Raw genomic sequence first — 17,980 nt, 5'->3', positions numbered from 1 at the left:
CAGCTCTGCGCATGCGCACACTGGGAACAGGCTCCAGCTGTTCTTCTGCCTCACTGATGTCCGACTCTGAAGGCAGCTGATAACTGGCATACGGCCCTGGCCCCCTCTCTGCCTCCGACGCAGAGCCCTCCTCAGAGCCTTCCCCAGACTCCAGGACTGGCCCAGGTTCCTCCCCAACCTCCTCACTCTCCGAATCTGCTGCCATAATCCACTGCCCGCTGGAGGGTCAGAACAGTGTCAGAGAATATATGTAGGTATATGCATAATTCTGTATTTATCTACTGATTTATTTTGCAAATGATGGAATTTCATTTGAATGTATGCCGATTAGTGTACCTTCAAAGTGACAATAAAATTATTCTATCTATCTATCTATCATCTATCTATCTATCATCTATCTATCATCTATCTATCATCTATCTATCATCTATCTATCTATCATCTATCTATCATCTATCTATCTATCATCTATCTATCTATCTATCTATCATCTATCTATCTATCTATCATCTATCTATCTATCATCTATCTATCTATCTATATGTTGTATTTGTACTGATAAATAAAGGGAGACTAGGATAGATCTATTTCGAGCTAATTAGCTCTCATCAGCTAGCCATACCCTTACTGGGATTAGAACCTGGGCTGTATTACATATTAGGCAGGAGTCTTAACCACTAAGCCACGGGTTCTCTTCCTTATCAGTTGAGCCAGGGAAATAAGTATATATTTGTGTTACAGCCCCTGGTATGCCCAAATATATATATATATATACTAGCCGATTATATAGCGTTGCCTGGATATTTATTTATTTGTAGGGGGAAAATGTCCAGACTAAACATAATTTCTTATGTTGGATTTTCCCCCTTACCAGAGGGAGCCCCCTTGTGGAGTACTGTGAAGCCTTTACCATGGCAACCCCACTGTGCTGTACAGTAGCAGCCATTTTATGGCACGACAGGCTGTATCTTAACAAAACACACACAGACAATACACTGTCTATGAAATACTTACATACCGTATGTTAAAGAAAAATGTGTTTCTGTGTGTGTATGGATAGATGGATGGATGGATGGATGGATAGATAATTATACAATCAGCTCTACACCGAGGGCAGCTTTTTGTCCAAAACAGTCTTATTTATTATATATACAAAAGAAAAATATCAATTGCCAGTCATACACATTTAAAAAAAAAAAAATACACAAAAAGCACACAGCACCCGAAGGAATCAGGGTTTTAAATAAGGCGAAGTTTTACTCTTAAGTATCTCTCCTTCCTTATTCCAATTTTGCATTCCTCCCTTCCTCCCCCTCAAAAAAAAAAAGGTAAAATCTATCCAAGCAAGCAAAATGTAACTCAAAGTCATTCCCTCCCCCCCCTCCCCCCCCCACAAAAAAATATGATTTTGCAATAAAAGCCAGGAACGTATTTACTGGGAGAATTTAAGGGGGGTGGGGGGAGAAACGATCCGTATTTTGAAGGGATTGGCTTCGAATCAAACGGCCCCTCGCTTAACCTAAGGCTTCCCCAGCCAATGTACATATTTACACAATTCTTGAAGTCTCCGATCGACCGAGTGTTAGCTATAGGAGTTGTCCACGGAAAAGAGAGACCCCCTTTTCCCTGGGCGAGGCGGGAGGGTCAAAGCCCCCTGCCCCAAAAGATGCCAGTCTTGTAAACATCGGCCGGAGAATGCCCTCGGACTGGGAGAATTCGAGGGGTCAAAAGTAGCCGAGATCCCCAAATGCCAATTCCTCGGGGTTTGAGGGAGGGGGAGGAAGACCCCACCGGTGGTTGGGGGGCCTTTCGTTAGATCGATCCGGCCTTCGGTGAGGGCCACCCAGAGACAATCTTCTCCCCATTGGTCCGTTTGTTAAAGGGTGGAGATGATGGGTCCTACCCAGAAAACCTTACTGGCACTTCCTCAATCTCATTCCCTCCAAATCAGAGGTGAGCTCTTAGCGGTTTGGATCGGTTCGGCCGAACTGTTAGTAACTTGGAACAGGCAGCGACTCGATCCCTGCCATGCCCCCCCTAACCGATCTCCTACAAGGCCGCCATCTTGTTTCTCGCAGAACAAGGTATATTTTTTAAGGTTTTGCGCATGCGCAGACCGTTTCATTTGCAAGCGTGCCCACATTTGGAGGCCCCAAACTGGCAGCCATGCTGGCAACAACCCAACCCCAGATACGCTGGACTCCAAACCCCATCATCCCCGGGGTCGAAAGGATTGACGGAGTCTTCCTTTCTCCAATCCATCCAGGCAGCCCGAGGAAAAGGCATCAAGGGATACCAAGGCCCACCCCTCCTCCCTTCGGGACTGAATGAAAATATTAAAATATCGCTAATTAAAACAAGATCCCTATTTTTTTTAAAAAATCAACCGGTTCAATCGAAGGAATAATAAAACAGGTTAAAAGGGGAGGGGGGGAGATTTAAAAGTCTAAAATGCCCCCGTTGGGCGGCAAAATCCAGGCTGTTCCAGGCTCGGAGGCACATGGGTCTTGGCAGTGGCCCGGGCATCTAGACGTATTCTCGGCTGCTGGGAGGTTTGGAGATGGGCTTCCCAGCGGGATACTGGCGGTTCTTGTACCCGGCTTCGTCTCCCGGACACGAGCAGGTGAGCAGACCGCCCCCCAGCAACGACAAGAGGGCGCCCGCCCAGCCGATGAAGATAGAGGCGCCAATTTCGTACCTGGAACAGAGAAAACGACCCACTGTGAGAATGGCAAAGAGTGGGGGGCAGGGTGTTCCGAGCGGTCCCTCCACCCTCTAAGACCCCTCCTCACAAGGGCTCCCCACTTCCTTATCTCTGCAGCCCGGGGGGGGGGGGGGGGGAGGAGAAAGAATTAGCTAGGTGTGTGAATTCTAGATGAAAACAAGAATTCTTCCCCGGAGCGCTTATTGGGTTATCTCCGGACATCACTTTGCTCCAGCATTTTCTCACGGTCTCTTCCTTCCTCGGAAGCCACAAAGCGGAGGGGGAGGCAGCAAATGCCAGAGGCGGGGTGCGGTGGTAGGAGGGCCCCCCATCTCAAAAGGGGCAAGCTCCAAATGGGCGTGGCCAGGGAGGAAGGGGCGGGGCTAGGAGAACAAGTGAATCTCGAGTTTGCGGTCCGGAAGTTGTTGCAAGCGAGATGCACCACATTTCGGAGGGAGGGGAGGCTAAAACAGACCCAGCCTCCCCCTTTGCCCTGAAATTGGCAGCAGGGTGTCTATCCACCCACCCACCCACCCATTCCTCGGGACAACGTACTTTTTATTCGTGGGGGACAACGGGTTGTAGAAATCTTGGATGATCCTGTTCGCGTTCCAGGAACAACCGACTAGAGAAGCCAAACCTAAATGGGTGGAGAATAAAAGGACAGTCACAAAATGGTTTGATCGTGGTTTGATGGCTTTTCTCCCCCAGAGGGAATATCAACCTGGGAAGAGCAGCGAACAAATTTGATATTTTGGGTGGTTTGCCATTATGGAGACCAGTAGGGGCTACTTCGGGCTTGCAAAAAAAAAAAAAGGACCAAAATATGTTTGCCAGCTCTATGGGAAGTCCTTGACTTATGACCAAATTGAGCCCCGAATTTCTGTTGCTAAGTCAGACCGAGTTTTGTCTCCTTTTACAATCTTTCTGGCCACGGTTGTTCAGTGAATCCTTCCAGTTGTTAAGATATTAACACAGATGTTCAGGGAGTCCTGGTTTTGCCATTGACTTTGCTCGCCGGAAGGTCGTAAAATGAGGAATACATGACTCTGGGATCATCGTAAATATGAGTCATTTGCCAAGCGGCTGAATTTTGATCATGCAACACACACACACACACACACACACACACAGGGTTGCTGCCATTCTCATAAGTGTGTGAAAAACAATGCCATCGTAACTTTGGTCACTAAAAAAATGTTATAAAATGAGGACTACCTGTGGCTAGATTTGATCTGTTAAAAAGCATATCAGAATTATATCATGCTTAGCACGCTGGGCAAAACCAGCATTTAGAAATAGGTAAACACATCACGGCCAACTCAGAAAATGGGGTCACAGAGGGAGCTGGTTGTGCGAATGCAGCCGATGGGCGATAAACCATGGTTTGCAATGGGCTAGAGAGGAAAATGGGGTCACAGAGGGAGCTGGTTGTGTGAATGCAGCCGATGGGCGATAAACCATGGTTTGCAATGGGCTAGAGAGGAAAATGGGGTCACAGAGGGAGCTGGTTGTGCGAATGCAGCCGATGGGCGATAAACCATGGTTTGCAATGGGCTAGAGAGGAAAATGGGGTCACAGAGGGAGCTGGTTGTGTGAATGCAGCCGATGGGCGATAAACCATGGTTTGCAATGGGCTAGAGAGGAAAATGGGGTCACAGAGGGAGCTGGTTGTGCGAATGCAGCTGATGGGCGATAAACCATGGTTTGCAATGGGCTAGAGAGGAAAATGGGGTCACAGAGGGAGCTGGTTGTGTGAATGCAGCCGATGGGCGATGAATCATGGTTTGCAATGGGCTAGAGAGGAAAATGGGGTCACAGAGGGAGCTGGTTGTGTGAATGCAGCCGATGGGCGATAAACCATGGTTTGCAATGGGCTAGAGAGGAAAATGGGGTCACAGAGGGAGCTGGTTGTGTGAATGCAGCCGATGGGCGATAAACCATGGTTTGCAATGGGCTAGAGAGGAAAATGGGGTCACAGAGGGAGCTGGTTGTGTGAATGCAGCCGATGGGTGATAAACCATGGTTTGCAATGGGCTAGAGAGGAAAATGGGGTCACAGAGGGAGCTGGTTGTGTGAATGCAGCCGATGGGCGATAAACCATGGTTTGCAATGGGCTAGAGAGGAAAATGGGGTCACAGAGGGAGCTGGTTGTGTGAATGCAGCCGATGGGCGATAAACCATGGTTTGCAATGGGCTAGAGAGGAAAATGGGGTCACAGAGGGAGCTGGTTGTGTGAATGCAGCCGATGGGTGATAAACCATGGTTTGCAATGGGCTAGAGAGGAAAATGGGGTCACAGAGGGAGCTGGTTGTGTGAATGCAGCCGATGGGTGATAAACCATGGTTTGCAATGGGCTAGAGAGGAAAATGGGGTCACAGAGGGAGCTGGTTGTGTGAATGCAGCCGATGGGCGATAAACCATGGTTTGCAATGGGCTAGAGAGGAAAATGGGGTCACAGAGGGAGCTGGTTGTGTGAATGCAGCCGATGGGTGATAAACCATGGTTTGCAATGGGCTAGAGAGGAAAATGGGGTCACAGAGGGAGCTGGTTGTGTGAATGCAGCCGATGGGTGATAAACCATGGTTTGCAATGGGCTAGAGAGGAAAATGGGGTCACAGAGGGAGCTGGTTGTGTGAATGCAGCCGATGGGCGATAAACCATGGTTTGCAATGGGCTAGAGAGGAAAATGGGGTCACAGAGGGAGCTGGTTGTGTGAATGCAGCCGATGGGCGATGAATCATGGTTTGCAATGGGCTAGAGAGGATCTCGGGCAATGCTAAATGAAGCCAAGGCAAGGGAGGGCTGCTTCGCTCAACGACTGCAGCGAAAGGTGGTTTTATTTCACCGAGCCCTTTTGGGCGCAAAGTGCCCACCGGGCAATGCGATCTGGTGCCAAGGGGCCCCTTCTCTGCTGGGGAAGGAGGGAAGACACTCACCTGCCACCAGGAAGATAATGCCGCCGGTCATGGCGATGCGGGCCTTGGTGGCCTTGTTGTCGTCACCGCAGCGGGTACATTTCATGCCCATGATGGCGATGCCAGTGGCGATCACCCCAATGACGATGGAGATGACCATCAACGCCCGGCTGGCTTGTACGACAGCTGCAGGGGAGAGAGACAGAGCCAGAAGGTCAGAGGGGGGTCAGCAGCCAGATTTGGGGAGGGGTATAATTTCTCTGTCTGGGCACCGTGGGAATCTATCTGCCGAACAAAACTCTGCATTGGCGACACGAAAGGCATCCGGCCAACAAAACACTACGCTCCATTTGGCTGCCCAGATTTCACTCCGCAAGAGATTATGGGGTCATTAAAAGACCCCAGCCGCCTGACAGCTATGCTCCCCCAAATCTTGCCACCCTGATAGAGAACCGCTGCACCCCGAAATCCACCCTGGCACCACAATTTCCGCCCTGGTACCCCAATGGACAGCCCAGCTCCCCAATAAACCACCTGGTACTCCAATACAACTCCCAGCACCCCAAAAAGCACCCAGTGCCCACTCCCAGCACCCGATATACAGCCCAGCACCCCACATTCCCCTCCCTGGTACCCCAGTACCCATCCTGGCACCAAATATCTAACCCCTGTTCCCCAATACACCCCCATCACCCCAATAACAGCCTCCGGTCCAGCCTTAGATGCTTCTCCCCGGAGGTGGCATCACGATGCCTCCCAGCCCAGCCTCCCCCGCCCCCCAGGATTGGCATTCTGGGCCAATATTATAGTAGCCTAAAGGTACTCAGCCTTGGGCACGAACAGGTGCCAGGGAAATGCGCCACCTTGGGGAAGGAAGCGGGTGTTGTTGCTGTCCTTGCCCAGGTGGCAAATAAATGTGAATAAATGGAACAGGTTTCTCTCCTCTTTTGATAGGAAGGAAGGAAGGAAGGAAGGAAGGAAGGAAAAGAAAGAAAGAGGGAGGAAAAGAGAGAAAAAAGGAAGGAAGGGAAAAAGGAGGAAGGGAAAGGGAGGAAGGATGGAAAAGAGAAAGAAAGAAAGAAAGAAAGAAAGAAAGAAAGAAAGGGAGGGAGGAAAAGGGAGAAAAAAGGAAGGAAAGAAGGAGGAAGGGAGGAAAAGAAAAAAGAAAGAGAGGGAGGGAGGGAGAGAAAGGGGAGAAAAAAGGAAGGAAAGAGGAAGAAATAAAAGAGAAAGAAGAAAGGAAAGGAGGGAGGAAGAATAGAAGGGAGGGAGAAAGAAAGAAAAAGAAAGAAAGAAAGAAAGAAAGAAAGAAAGAAAGGAAAGGAGGAAGAAAGGGAGGGAAGAAAGAAGCAAAGAAGAAGAAAAGGGGAAGAGTGGAAGGAAGGAAGGAAAGAAGGAAAAGAGAGAGAGGGTGGAAAGAAGGGAGGGAGGGAGAGAGGAATGAAGGAAAGAAGGAAGGGAGGCAGGAAGTAAAAAAAACAGGGCCAGTGGTTACGGAGTTGGACACGGGTTCAAGAACTCCCCACTCAGCCCTGGCACGGCGTCACCAGAGGCTCCGTCACTCAGCCCGCCAAAGGTGCCCGCCCCCCGCCTTGCCCCTCCCGTGGCTGCCCTCCGTCCGCTCGGAAGGAGCGCAACATGGAGCCCCCTGGCTGGGGGTCAGCAAAGCCCCCTCTGTCCCCAGTGCCCACCAACCCTTGCCAACTCCCAATTCTTTCTTTCTTTCTTTCTTTCTTTCTTTCTTTCTTTCTTTCTTTCTTTCCCTTCGATCTTTCTTTCTCTATCTTCCTTCTTCCTTTCCTTCCATCTTTTTCTCACCATCTTTCTTTCCCTTCCTTCCTTTCATCTTTTTCTTTTTCCTTCCTTCTATCTTTCTTTATCTTTCTTTCTTTTCCTTCTTTTTTTCATTTCCTTTCTTTCTTTCCCATCCTTCCTTCTTTTTCTTTCTTTCCTTTTCTCTTTCCTTCCATCGTTTTCTTTCCATCTTTCTTTTCCTTCCCTCCCTTCTGTCTTTATCTTTTTTATCTCTTATTTCATTCTATCTTTTATTTTCCTTCTTTTTTCTTCCTTCCTTTCTCTTTCCCTTCCTTCCTTGTTTTTTTCATCTTTCTTTTCTTTCTCTCTCTCTCTTTCTTTGCCAAAGAATTTAGATTTTATCTGAATGATGTTATTTTTAACTGGAGAACGGAATGCAGTGGGAGAGAATTGGGTGCCAACTCTAAAATCCAATTTTCTTTCCTTCCTTCCTTCCTTCCTTTTCCTTCCTTCCTCCTTCTTCCTTTCCTCCTTCTTCCTTTCCTTCTTCCTTTCTTTCCTCCTTTCCTCCTTTCTTCCTTCCTTCTTTCTTTCTTCTTTCTTTCTTCTTCCTTCCTTTCTATTTCTTTCTTTCTTTCTATTTCTTTCTTTCTTTCTATTTCTTTCTTTCTTCTCATTCCTTTCTTTCTTTCTCTTTCTTTCTCTTTCTTTCCAATCCTTATTCCTACAGGATCATTTTAGGCATTTTTAAAGATCCTTTGGGGGCCCATCACCGCGAAGGCCCCGGGCGAGCTGACATCCGGATGGATGAAGAGAAGGAGACCAATCAGCGTCCCAAACCACGGCATAAATCTGTTTTATGGGCTGGTCCCAGAAAAGGCTGAAACTTTACAAATTGGTTACACGAGGTAGTAGGAAAAACATCCCGTAGAAAGGCAAACAGAAGCGTTGAGTCACCTGCTGGAGATGGGCGGCTCAAGGCATTGAAAAACTAAAGTAAACGAGAGCAAAGTCAAAAGTAAACTGAAAAAAAAGTAAACTATCAAATCAAAATGGAGAAAAACCCAGGTGGTCCTTGACTTACAACTGTTGACCGACCGTTGTCCGACGTCCCTGAAAAAAAGGGACGTATTTTCACACTTACGACCGTTGCCCCATCCCCGCGGTCAGGCGATCCAAATTCAGACGCTTGACAACGGACTCGTATTTACGACGATTGGCGTGTCCTGGGGGTGGGTGGGTGGGTCACACGATCCCCTTTTTGCGACCTTCCGACGGGCAGAGTTCACGGGGAAGCCGGATTCACTGAACGACCGTGTGCGATTCGCTTAACAACCACAGGGTTTCCCTGAACGCCCGTGGGTGGGAAAGGTGGCAAAACAGGGGGGGGGGAGAAACTCACTCGACGTCTCGCTAAGTGAGGGAAATTTGGTGGCCGTAAGTCGAGGACCGCCCGGAAAGTCAAAAAAATAAAATAAAACGCATCGTTTGCGGCTGAAAAACCTGCACGGACAAAGCCATGAAGTGTAAACACGCATTTCCGCCTCCGTCCATGTTTGACTCACAAAAGCCAAAATAAATAAGTTAATTCAAAGCAAAGAAAGGTTTGTACTAGTCTGAAGCACAAAGTGACCCTCCCGCAGGCGGAGTAAATGACGTCCCGTGCAACTTCCCGGAGGTGTAAATTCTGCCCATTTTTTTTAAAAAAAAAGTTGACTTGAAAGCAGGGTGGGTGGGTTGGACTAGAAGACCTTCCGGGGTCCCTTTCCAGCCCTTTTCAAATCAGGACCGCAAATCCTTTTTTTAAAAAAACTTTTTCTGCCTCTCGCCATTTGGTGCCCCTCCCCGAGAAACCTGGTTTAATCCTGAGATTCTCCACATGCCACAATCTGAGTTTAGTGGCACCCTTAGCCAGAAATAAGCCACGATGGACGAGTGGAGCCACCCTCGTTTCCTTAAAAAAATGGGGGAGCCTCCCCAGCCCGCTGCAGTGAGTCACCGGCCTGGCATAGCTCAGCATAATGGAGTTGTCACTCACACACACACAGACACACAAACCAGAGGGGGGGGGGAAAGGTATCGCAGCTCACTTTCACCTTTGCTCTCTCTGCAACGCATCCAGGTAACAAAGTCTACGGGATCCGTTTGTACATGACAACTATATAGCCACACCTTGTCCTAACAACTCCACGGATGCCAGGAAAGTATTTGTATGTGGGGGGGGCTTTAACTCACCCCCCCCCAGGCAAAACTTTATTTCTCTGTTGAATGCATCCTGGGAACGCATAAAGAGAACATAAAAATGACAGGAGTTTGAACCCGCAGCTGCAAAGGGGGCAGAGGGGGGACAAAAGCAGGCCCCCTCACTCAAAACTCGGGGGGGGGAAGCAGCCCCTCCCTGGGTTGTCACCGAATTGCAGCTGGAAGAAGCAACGTCAATCAATCGGAATCTTATAAAACACTCTTTTCATTAATTCATGATCGGTTCGAATGAAATCAAATAGGAGTGTGTGTGTGTGTTTTTAACGTCGGACGTTGCCTTCCTTGTCATCTCAGCCATAGTAATTGGGGTGGGGGGTGTTGCAGTCCTTGGCTTGAAGCACAAAGCCCCCCCACACACTCCACCCCGCAACGAGGAACGAACCCTTTTCCTGCGGGTAAGTTTTATGACGTTGTAAACTCAAAGGAGAGTCAAACGGTTTGTGTGTGTCGTAAACTTCAAGATGTATCTGATACTTAAAAAGTCCTACCTTTAAGGTGGGGCGTGGGGTGGGATGAGGTCACTTGTCTTTTGTCCTCGTCTATCACCTCTCTCCGGCTTGGGTGAGGGGGTTGGACTAGAAGACCTCTAAGCTCCCCTTCCCCCCTATTATTCTATTATCTATGTATCTATGTATGTATGTATGTATCTATCTATCTATCTATCTATCTATCTATCTATCTATCTATCTATCATCTATCATCTATCTATCATCTATCTAATCATATCCACACCTTGTATCTATCCATCTATCCATTCATCCATCCATCATATCTATATCTATCCATCCATCATCTGTATGTATCTATGTGCGTGTCTGTCTGTCTGTCCGTCTGTTCGTCCGTCCGTCCGTCCTCCACCCATTTTACATATGTATCCATATATGTATCTACCTATCAACTATCATCTCTCCATCTCTCTTCCTATCATCTATCTATCCATCCAGCCAACCTATCTATTATCCATCGATGTGTCAATCCTCTATTTCCTATTTTTTAATGACACCCCGCAGAAGGAAAGTCCTTTTCTGCAGCAATCCCTGGCAATAATCCAGCTGAAAAAAACCCCGATCTTGTGGGGCAGGGCGACAAAAGGAGACCCTCCGAGGGGCAGCCTTTCACCCCCTCCCCAAACCAGGGGGGGCACCTTCCGTCGTCCCCCACCCCACCCCAGGCTTCCTCAAGTGCTTTCAAAATCACCTGCGCTTAGTATCTCCCATCCAGGGGATGGATCATCTTCTGCTTTGGCCCCACCCTTTCCTCACCCCACGGGGCGCTGGGTGGCAAGGTGACATCACCCCTCCCCTGGGGCAGGTGTGCCAGCAGCTGCTACACTCGGGCGCAAGGTCATCACACACACACACACAAAACCAAAGCAACGGTTACCCGAGCTGAGCCGTTTCGACGAAACCATTGCTACCTGTTCTGCTCCCAGTGTGTGCATTTGTGTACATGTGTAAAGGTCGAAGAAGGGGGGGTGAGGAACCGCGATTCCTTGGCTTCAAGGACGGGTCCTCCTCTCCTCCGCCTCCTCCTGTCTTTTTTCCAGGACCCCCTATTTCCCCCCTTTCTTCTTCCACACCCATCAAAGGGGAAACCGAACGTGCGTTTAATCCACATTTTCAGCTAAAAAAACCCCCAACAACCTGAATTTCCTCTTTTTTTTCACCACCCGTTTGCAAAACAAAACAAAACACACACACACACACACACACACACACACACAAGAGTGCACCAGGAGTCGCCCATTTTTCTGACGCACCCCCTTTTCTTAAAAGGTGGCAGGTTTTTGGGGCCACCGTCACCTGCCTCTCTGCCCAATTCCCAACCTCCCTCCTGGCGCAATGGAGTCCAGATTCGGATGCCATCTGTGAAATGAGTCCAGGATTCCTCGCTGCCCCCTACCCCAAAAACCAAGCGCCCCGTGCCCCCCTCCAGCTTCCTCTCTGCCCTATCCCTGCCCCGGCTGACCCTGGCGGTTGCCTTTATCCGAGAAGGTAAACCTGGTTTGTTGTCCCAAGTAATGAAACCGATAAGGGTATCAAGGTGCAAACTTTGGTTTTGTAAACAGAGATGAGAAATGTCAAGAATTAATTCTACCTCGCTGGGGCCTTTCACGGAACTGGCAGCGGGCATCCTGGCACCCTAACTCTATGCGCAAGAATTGATGGCTCACCTCTTCCCGTTTCTTCCCACACCTGTCACCAGAATTTTTACTTCCTCTCCCGGTCTCCTTCGGGAAGTCCCGAAGACCAAAATTTCTTTTCATACCTACTTCACCGTTCCCGACATGCCTATTACAACATTGCTCCATTCTGGGAAACGTTCTAATCCAGGTTTCCTCATTTTGGGCCAGACTTTCGTCTCGAGGGCCAAACCCGACTTGTTGAGGTTGTTCAGTTTGCAAAACTTTTCTTTTTGTTTTAAAAATGGTTTTGCAAAGTCCTTTTGAAAGCAAAGGAGGAAAAGCAACGTAGAAACCCAGAAAGAGCTTTTTGCCTTTCGGAGGTTTGGCTGTGTTTTCTGTTGGGTTTTTTTTTTTTAAGTTTCTTTGTAATTATTGGTATTTTGTAATTATGTCCATTTTATTTTTTTCAATTTCATTTGACTATTTCTATTTTATTTTTATTCCATTTGGCTCTTTTTCTTTTTATTTCATTGGACTCTTTTTTTACTTTATTTTTATTTCACTTGACTGCTGTTATTTTATGATGTTCATTTTATTTATTGGATTTTATTCTTTTTATTTCATTGGACTATTTTTATTTTATTATTATTTGACTAATTTATCTTTTTTTAATTCATTGGACTCTTTTTATTTTCTCGTTTTTATTTCATTTGGCTATTTTTATTTTATTATGTTTATTTCATTGGATTAATTTATTATTTATTTCATTGGACTATTTTTATTTTCTCATTTTTATTTCGTTTGGCTATTTTTATTTTATTATGTTTATTTCATTTATTATTATTATTATTTTTATTTTTATTATTATTATTATTATTATTATTATTATTATTATTATTATTATTATTATTATTATTATTTCATTGGACTATTTTTATTTTATTGTGATCTCATTTGACTCCTTGATCTTTTTTTATTTCATTGGACTTATTTTTATTTTCTCGTTTCGATTTGGTTTGGCTATTTTTATTTTATGACGTTTATTTCATTGGATTTATTTTATTCTTTTTATTTCATTGGACTCTTTGTTTCCTCATTTTCATTTCATTGGACTATGTCAACTCACAAAGCTTTCCTGGCCTGCTTCTGAATTGAACCAATCAGTCACCAGTTTAATTTTGTTTTTTCATTTTATTTTTGTTTGACTGGAACATTTTTATTTCACTTGATTATTTTTACTTGATTTTATTTCATAAGATTAGTTTTATTTTATGCTATGCTTCGCCACAGGATCAGCCCAATAGACTGGATTTTTGGCATTTTTGTCTACCTATCGAGTCCTTTCCAAGATGCGGATGGTTTTTACATATTTTATTTATTTCTGATTCCTTTTATTATTTGCAGTTCTAGTTTGGGTTGATTTCCTGTTATGATTTTTACTTCTATTTTACTTTTTTTTTTTTTGAAAATTATTTTATTATTTCTATTTCCACTTTATTATTTTTATTTCCCTTTCCCATTTTTATTTCTTTATTTTATTATTTTGGTTTCTGTTTTATTATTTTGATTTCCTTTTATTTATGTTATTATTTCTCTTCCTAATTGATTTTATGATTTAGATGTCACTTGACTACTTTTATTTCTTTATTTTATCATTTCTCTTCCTATTTGATTTTATGATTTGGATTTCACTTCACTGTTTGTATTCATTTTATTACTTCGATTTCAATTTTACTTTATTTTTTCTATTTTCTATTTTGTCGTTTTCATTTTAGCAGGCCAACGAAGCGACAGCACAGGGACAAACTGAGCAGGGGCAGAAAGGAAGGCAGGAAGAAAGAAAGAAAGAAAGAAAGAAAGAAAGAAAGAAAGAAAGAAAGAAAGAAAGAAAGAAAATTGGATTTTGGAGTTTGCACCCAATTCTCTCCCACTGCATTCTGTTCTCCAGTTAAAAATAACAACTTTCAGATAAAATCTAAATTCTTTGGCAAATAAACCGCCGCATAAAAGGAGCTGGATCAAGCTGTGCTGGGCACATGGGGTGCTCCTAATGGCATCTTTTTATGATGCCAACTTGAGAAAAAAAGACCATGCTCTTAAGGGAGGCTCCGTGCAGGGCCCTTTAGGACCGAGAGTGGCTGAGGATGATGGTTTATATCTTTCACTCAGGAGTAAATCTCCCATATGGGTTGCCATCGTGTTATCTTACCAACTTTTGATACCGCCCAGAGTCACTATATAGCCTATACATTTATTTATTTTTTAATAAATAGTTTTTACTGTACATTTTTCTTTATAATACATCACATTTCCAGTTTTGCAACTGGAAAAGCCCGTGCGCTGGCTGTATCCAGTCCTTTTTTGAGTATACATAATTTTAGACACCCTGATTGTAACCATTATTCTCTGAATCCCACATTTATAGTCTCTTTCAAATACATAATATTGTACGATATAGTTATCGGCACGATTTTCATACTGGTTTACCATGACACTATATATTAATCTCTCTCTACTTCCTTCTCCTCCCTTTTCCTCTTCCCCTCTCCCCTCTTCTCCACTTCCCTCTCTCCATTTCCTTCTCTCCTTTCAAGAGGGGCTGCCTATATATTTAATAAACGCATCGATAAATAAAATTAAACCTGGTTGGATTTGCTAATTCAGAATCTCAGCAGCATTCATTCATTCGACAGTGTTTTTTTTCCCTAATGGCGATGACATTTTAAGCTCTCTTTGAAATACCTGGATTTTTATATAGTATCTCTATGAAAACATGGCCAATTACTGGAATAAACTAGTATATATATATTTAAGTAAATGGGTGATATATATATATGTGTGTGTGAGTGTGTGTCTGTCTGTCTGTCTGTCCGCCCGCCCACCTATCTGTCTCAAACTTGGCATTTTTAAGATGGGTGGACTTCAACTCCCAGGATTCCCCTAAGGCTGCTTTATATAGCACTAAAATTGCATCAGTTTGGGCAGGTCGGCTGGTTCGAACCCCTAGTACAGGTCTCCTGCGTGAGCAGGGGGTTGGACTAGATGACCTCCAAGGCCCCTTCCAACTCTGTTAACCGTTTACTGTTTAAGTTGTTTAAAGACAACCTGCAAGGCCCCTTCCAACTCTGTTAACGGTTGAATTTGTTGACTGCTTTCATTTATGGTTTCAATTTTTTTAAATTAAATTTTTAATTTTAATTCCCCCAGGCTGGGGGTTGAAGGTTAAAATTGGCCAGATTGAAAAAAAAATGTGTTTCTTATCTGAACTCCATTTTAATCTGGCCAAGGGGTCACCTGCATTTTTTTCAGCACCCTCACCTGTGATTTTTTTTTCTGCGCCCAGTCAGGTGTGTTATACCTGCTTGGGAAAATGAGATCCCAGCCCCATAGCTGCAAGACGGAGCTAGCCCTCTCTCCCTCCCCTTCCCCCTTTTCTGCCCCACCTCCTTCAAGGACCGCTGGGGGGGGAGGGGGGGCAAAGAGAAAAGGAGAAAGTCATCTTGACTCTTTTGTAGCAGTTGTTTCCTTTAAAGGTGTGGCTGGCTCCCTGTGGAGGGGGGGGAGGAGGAGAGGAAGGGAGGGGGAAAGGCCTAAGCAACTGACCCAACCAGCCCTGGCAGTTTGGAAAAGGAGGAAAGAAAGAAAAAAAGAGAGAGCGAAAGAAAGAGAGAGAGAAATTCACTGGAAACGTTTTCTATTTTCTTTCTTCCTTCCTTCCTTCCTTCCTTTCCCCAACAAGAAAGGTAGAAACTCTAGAAACAGGTGCTTGGAAGAATTCCAAAGACGGGGAAGATGCTGGATTTGGGGGGGGGAGGGGGCGTTGTTTGGAGAGGGAGGGGCCCTCTTGTTTGCTAAGCTGAATTGCTTAAACCAGGAATTAAGTTCAAAACACTTAGGAAAGAATCGCTGGAAATGCGACAAATCTCCATTTAAGACTTTTTAAAAGCCTGTTGAAGATGGGGAGGGGGAAATAAAGAAAGGTAGAAACACGGGGCAGGGGGGGGGACAAAGAGGGGAGACCTTCCCCCCTTTCCCGGAGGGGAGCTGTCCACCGGGTTCCCACGACGCCCCCCCCCCCCCCAGTCAGAGAAGGATTCGCCCGAGGGAATATTTGCCTTGACGTTTGCGTGGAGCCCACCCAGCCAAATTGGGGCTCGCTTGCCTCGCGGCGTCGAAACGAATAAGACCCCCCCCCACTCGTCCACTCGAGGGGACGGGGGCCATTTTGGAGGGGGTTGAGAGAGGCCGAGAGAACAGGTAGCCCCGGGGCATGCACAGAGGATTTGCTCTGGTTCCCACGACCCCTTCCCCCGCGAGAAAGAAACACCCCTCCCCCCGCTTCCTCTTCTCCACCGCCCCCCCCCCGCGACCCTCCAGGCGCCGCGATCTCTCGGCCGGACCGCGCCCTGCGCTCTGTGGCAGCCCGATCCGAATATGCCCCCATCTTCCCCGCGTGTTTCTCAGCCCCCTCCCCACGGTTTAAAAAGAAAAGGGGAGGGTCCCTTCCGTCTCTCTTTCTCTTTTTTCTCTCTCTTTCTTTTTTCTCTTTCTTTTCTCTCTCTCCCCTTTTCTCTTTTTCTTTCTCTCTTTTTTTTCTTTCTCTCTCTCTCTTCCGTCTCTTCTTTCTTCTCCCCCTTTCTCTTTGTTTTTTTCTTTTTCTCTTTTTGTCTTTTTCTTTTTCCTTTTTTTCTCTTTCTCTTCTCTGTCTCTCTTCTTTCTCCCTTTTTTCTTTTTTCTCTTTTTCCTTTCTCTCTCTCTCTCGCTTCCTCTTTCTTCTCTCTCTTTCTCCCTTTTTTCCTCTTTTCTCTCTCCTTTTTTCTCTTTCTTTCGTTCTCTCTCTCTCTCTTTTCTCTTTGCCCAGGCCGGCCGCCTCCGCTAAAAGGCGATCGGGCCCCCGCGGGGAAGTGGCGGCGCGCCCAACAGGTGAGGTTTGCTGGCTCCCACGCGTGGGCAGCGGCGCCCGAAGGCGCGAACCAGCCGCGGCGGGTTGATTCCGCGAGCGGCGGGTCGAAAGGGCGAAGGAGCGGCCCGACAGGTGTGTGTATATCTCTTTCTCTCTCTCTCTCTTTCTCTTTCTTTCTTTCTCTTTCTTTCTCTCTCTCTCTTTCTTTCTCTCTTTCTCTCTCTCCCCCAGCCCCCCCAGCCCCCCCAGCCCCCCCCCCCCGCACTCACTGTCCAGGGCCAGCATGGAGTCGTAGAGCTTGCACTGGAGCTGCCCGGTGCTCTGCGAGACGCACTCCATCCACAGGCCCAGGTAGAAGGACTGCGCCGTGATGAGGCTGCCGTCGGCGAAGGACGAGACCTTCCACTGGGGCAGGATGGTGGCCGTCATGTCGGCGATCAGGCCCAGCAGGGCCAGCACGAAGCCCAGCAGCTGCAACCCCGAGTTGGCCATGGCGCAGGGCAGGAGAGGCGGAGAGCGGCGGCCTTTACCTGCGCGCCAGGTGAGCGCACCTGGATTTATGCCCTGGGGGCGGGGAAGGGCGGCTGACGACAGGGCCGGAGGGGGAGGGCCCAGAGCAGCCGCCGCCCGGAGCCAGGAGGCTTCCTGGAAGGGACCCGGCCCCTCCGACGTTTTGCTTCCTTTCTCTTGCCCTTCTTCCTTCTTTCTTCCCTTCCCTCCTTTGTCCGTTTTCCCTCCCTCCCTTTCCTTTTCTCTCTCTTTCCTCCAATCCTTCCTTTTCTTTCTCATTGTTTCCTCTTCTGTCTTTCCCCCCTTCTTTTCTTCCTCCTTCCTTCCCTATACTTTTCTCTTTTCTTTCCTTCCTTCCTTCTCTTTCCCGTTTCTTTTCTTTCTTTTCTTTTTCCTTCCCTTCTTTGTCAACTTTCCCTTTCTTCCTTTTTCCTTGTTTTTCTCTTATTTCTTCCTTCCCTTCCTTCGTCTTTTTTCCCTCCCTCTCTTCCCTTTCCCTCCTTTCCTCCCTCCCTTTCTCCTTCCTTCCTTCCTTCCTTCTTACCTTCTCTTTCCACCCCTCCCTGCATTTCTTCCTTCCTTCCTCTCCTCTTTCTTGTTCTTCCTTCCATTTATTTCCTTCCTTCCTTCCTCTCCTCTTTCTTGTTCTTCCTTCCATTCATTTCTTTCCTTCCTCTCCTCTTTCTTGTCCTTTCTTTCATTTATTTCCTTCTTCTCCTCTTTCTTGTCCTTCCTTTCACTCATTTCCTTCCTTCCTTCATCTCCTCTTCCTTGTCCTTCCTTCCTTCCATTCATTTCCTTCC

At 46.6% G+C, this 17,980-nt stretch overlaps 1 protein-coding gene across 1 annotated transcript; it reads right to left on the bottom strand.

The window, feature by feature from the left end:
* Positions 1–1,192: 1,192 nt before the first annotated feature.
* LOC309382111 (claudin-7-like) lies at positions 1,193–17,217 on the bottom strand. Its single transcript, XM_081933590.1, has 4 exons — positions 16,937–17,217; positions 5,644–5,808; positions 3,260–3,344; positions 1,193–2,698 (listed from the first exon to the last, which is right to left on the bottom strand). The coding sequence occupies exons 1-4, from the start codon at positions 17,157–17,159 to the stop codon at positions 2,527–2,529; spliced, it is 645 nt and encodes a 214-aa protein (XP_081789716.1). The 5' UTR covers positions 17,160–17,217; the 3' UTR covers positions 1,193–2,526.
* Between the last annotated feature and the right edge of the window lie 763 nt (positions 17,218–17,980).

This window comes from Natrix helvetica (assembly GCF_964273705.1).
Source record: "Natrix helvetica genome assembly, chromosome: Z".
NCBI lineage: Eukaryota > Metazoa > Chordata > Lepidosauria > Squamata > Natricidae > Natrix > Natrix helvetica.
The sequence above is the reverse complement of the archived record's forward strand: the minus strand, read 5'-3'. Positions and strand labels throughout refer to the sequence as shown.

What these genes read in the sequence shown, in the direction of transcription:
- LOC309382111 (XM_081933590.1), bottom strand. Translation starts at nt 17,159, where the DNA reads ATGGCCAACTCGGGGTTGCAGCTGCTGGGCTTCGTGCTGGCCCTGCTG. An exon ending in CTCCATGCTGGCCCTGGACA is followed by an intron (nt 5,809 to 16,936) that starts GTGAGTGCGGGG and finishes TCTCCCCTGCAG; the next exon opens with CTGTCGTACAAGCCAGCCGG. An exon ending in CATTATCTTCCTGGTGGCAG is followed by an intron (nt 3,345 to 5,643) that starts GTGAGTGTCTTC and finishes CCACCCATTTAG; the next exon opens with GTTTGGCTTCTCTAGTCGGT.